The sequence below is a fragment of the Mytilus californianus genome, unplaced genomic scaffold, assembly GCF_021869535.1.
Source record: "Mytilus californianus isolate M0D057914Y unplaced genomic scaffold, xbMytCali1.0.p SCAF_9, whole genome shotgun sequence".
NCBI lineage: Eukaryota > Metazoa > Mollusca > Bivalvia > Mytilida > Mytilidae > Mytilus > Mytilus californianus.
The window spans coordinates 77,757,035-77,759,544 of record NW_026262745.1 but is presented as its reverse complement, the minus strand read 5'-3'; the positions used below and the strand labels follow the sequence as shown (position 1 = coordinate 77,759,544).

Genomic DNA, 2,510 nt, shown 5'->3' with positions numbered 1-2,510 from the left:
GATTTTGAATGAAGTTTATCAACGACTTATACTTCCAACTTATCATGATTATTTTCTTTCTCTGTTCTTTTTTTTTGTTTTTTTTTTGTATAAAATAAGAAACAAAACGTTGTAAAGTTCATGCGTCCGAATCACTTTATTAAACTGACCTTCATCAGGAACACATAAAGTCAAACACTTGAAAGCCAAGCATGTATAATTACGTATAAGTTGTCGACCCCTTTCGTCGATCATATCGATGTTTGTAAAAACGGGGCGCAGTCATGAAAATACACAAAATGTTAGTATCTTATACGGAGTTCATACATTGTGTATCATTTTAACATGTTTTATTTGATTGTTTTAATAGTAACGAATAACCTTTAAGTATATATTCAATCAATTTAAGAGTTTAGATCAATTGAATGTTCGGAGGGCATTGACCTGGCAATGTATGCTCCTTTTATATTTTCTAAACATTCCTGTTGTTTTTCTGTTTACTGTCTAATTTGAAGTCTGAAAATACCATTCCTTTTGCTTCAGGCATAAAAAAAACCAAAATAGCGCAATATAATGTTTAGTTTAATAGTAATACTCGAATATTCAATCAACATATCAATGACAATCTCAGGTAAGCAGTGTTATATTCTCTGTATGGGTATAGTCTCATAGATTGCATAAATGCTTGTTTTGCTGATTCTTTGTCTCCCATTAGTTGAAAAGCAATCCCTAAGATATTGTAGGATACACCTTTTAAAGGGGAATTTTCTATAAAATAAGAAACATCTATCGTTATTTGTATATCTAGGAGACAATCTAGACTTGCTCTAGTATTTGCAAGATGATAATGACAAAGGAAACGAAGAAAATGAGAATATACCACTGATGGTATAAAATACATGCAAATCATTAATTCGAAATTTAACTCATCTGGTATTAGCATGCAGTCATGAAAAAAACACACAGTATCAACCAGCAAGGTTTTCAACAGATGAACACCATTCATCTTTCTGAATATATGAAAATTCAATAATTCATTATGTATATGAGACAAATTCATTTGCAGATGAAGTTTTTCCGGTGTGCATTTTGACAGAGAATACTGAAGGATATCAAGAGCTATGTCGTATTGTTTCCTACTGTAGAAAAACGAAGCTATCATTATCCATCCCGATGCACAATCATGATAAAGTTTTTGTAGCAAGGAAAAGAGACAAGTTTTGCACTGTTCATAACTCTGTTTGTTTCCATAGTTTATCTTCTTAGTGTCTAGCCTATGCATTCTTGACATATAATACAAGAACATGCGTTTTATCTTGTTACTTTTACTAGACAAATTTAAATGAATTCCCGTTTTCAACATATCATCTGCAAGTGTCACAAATTTATTCACAGAATGAATTCTTGAATTCAGTAATTGTTCACGACAAATGATATTTACAGATCTATGTTCGAGTAGATTTCCAAGTATTAATGCAAATAAACTAGGAATTTTACCTGAACATGCGATACATTGCCAGCCATAACTATTGAATATATAAAGTTTATTTAAAAGTATTTCACGCGATTGACCATTCATCTTATTTTCAAACAAATTGTTTTCAGGAATGAAGTAATGTGGACACATTGAGTATTCAACAAAATATATAAGTCTCCTTAAACATCTCATAAAACAAGATGTTAAGTTTTCTGGTCTCCATTCTGATAAAGGCAATTCTTCAGATACCCAAAACAGAACTGTTTTCATGTGATATGAACATAGTAACTCTTTACAACCTGAATCAATATTTATCGAGTTTTTAAGAAGGATTTTCAATAGAACATAACAAAGTAATTGTGTATGCGTAAATGTATTAATAAGAAATTTTTCACCAACGGAAAAAGACATTCTCCATTCTAGGTCTTCATTTGTAGACCCTTTAATACCTATCGGTACAAAAAGAACACCATGTTGAATAATATGCTGTTTAACAATAGATCCTGGCCATGAAGTATTGGAACGTGTAATCCATTGTTCTGCTTGAGTTACCCATGATTGGCTATGCAAACAGACTGCAAAATCCTCGAGATCATATTTGTCAGATATACATGGACCATGAATGACAAATCCTAGGTCCTCATCTAGAAATCATTTTTTGAAATACTCGCTTGAAAAGTAGTATTCGCCTTTTATTTCTCCAGACAACCCATTTATAATCTTGTTACCATTATACACTAGACGTAACTGCACGTAACCTGGCTGTGTATTTTCTGTTTCTATCATAAAATACGCGGTGTTACGATGCATTTTTATGTTTATGTCTTCACAAACGCAATATTCTTTCAGTACGCACATCACGTCTAAATCGCTACCTTGCATCGGAAGTCCTTCACCAAAACTGCCACTAGTGATTTTTGTAAAGAAATGGTTGCTTGCTAAAATGTCCCTGACGGCATTCATCATTCTTAACAATTTCACGTGATCCTCATTTCCAACAAATTTATTACACATGTACCGATACAAAGCAATAGATTCGTTTTGTGTTGTTGAA

The 2,510-nt window shown here is 32.2% G+C and overlaps 1 protein-coding gene across 1 annotated transcript; it reads right to left on the bottom strand.

Moving 5' to 3' along the window:
- Window positions 1-586: 586 nt before the first annotated feature.
- Window positions 587-1,867, bottom strand: LOC127713999 (cyclic GMP-AMP synthase-like). Its single transcript, XM_052219948.1, has 2 exons — window positions 1,477-1,867; window positions 587-747 (listed from the first exon to the last, which is right to left on the bottom strand). Exons 1-2 carry the CDS (start codon window positions 1,865-1,867, stop codon window positions 587-589), a joined length of 552 nt encoding a protein of 183 aa, XP_052075908.1.
- Between the last annotated feature and the right edge of the window lie 643 nt (window positions 1,868-2,510).

Excerpts from the sequence above, each read along its gene's own strand:
- LOC127713999 (XM_052219948.1), bottom strand. The coding sequence starts at position 1,867 with ATGTCTTTTTCCGTTGGTGAAAAATTTCTTATTAATACATTTACGCAT. Across the intron at positions 748-1,476 it reads GCAATGTATCGCATGTTCAG|AAAATTCCCCTTTAAAAGGT; the intron begins GTAAAATTCCTA and ends CTTATTTTATAG.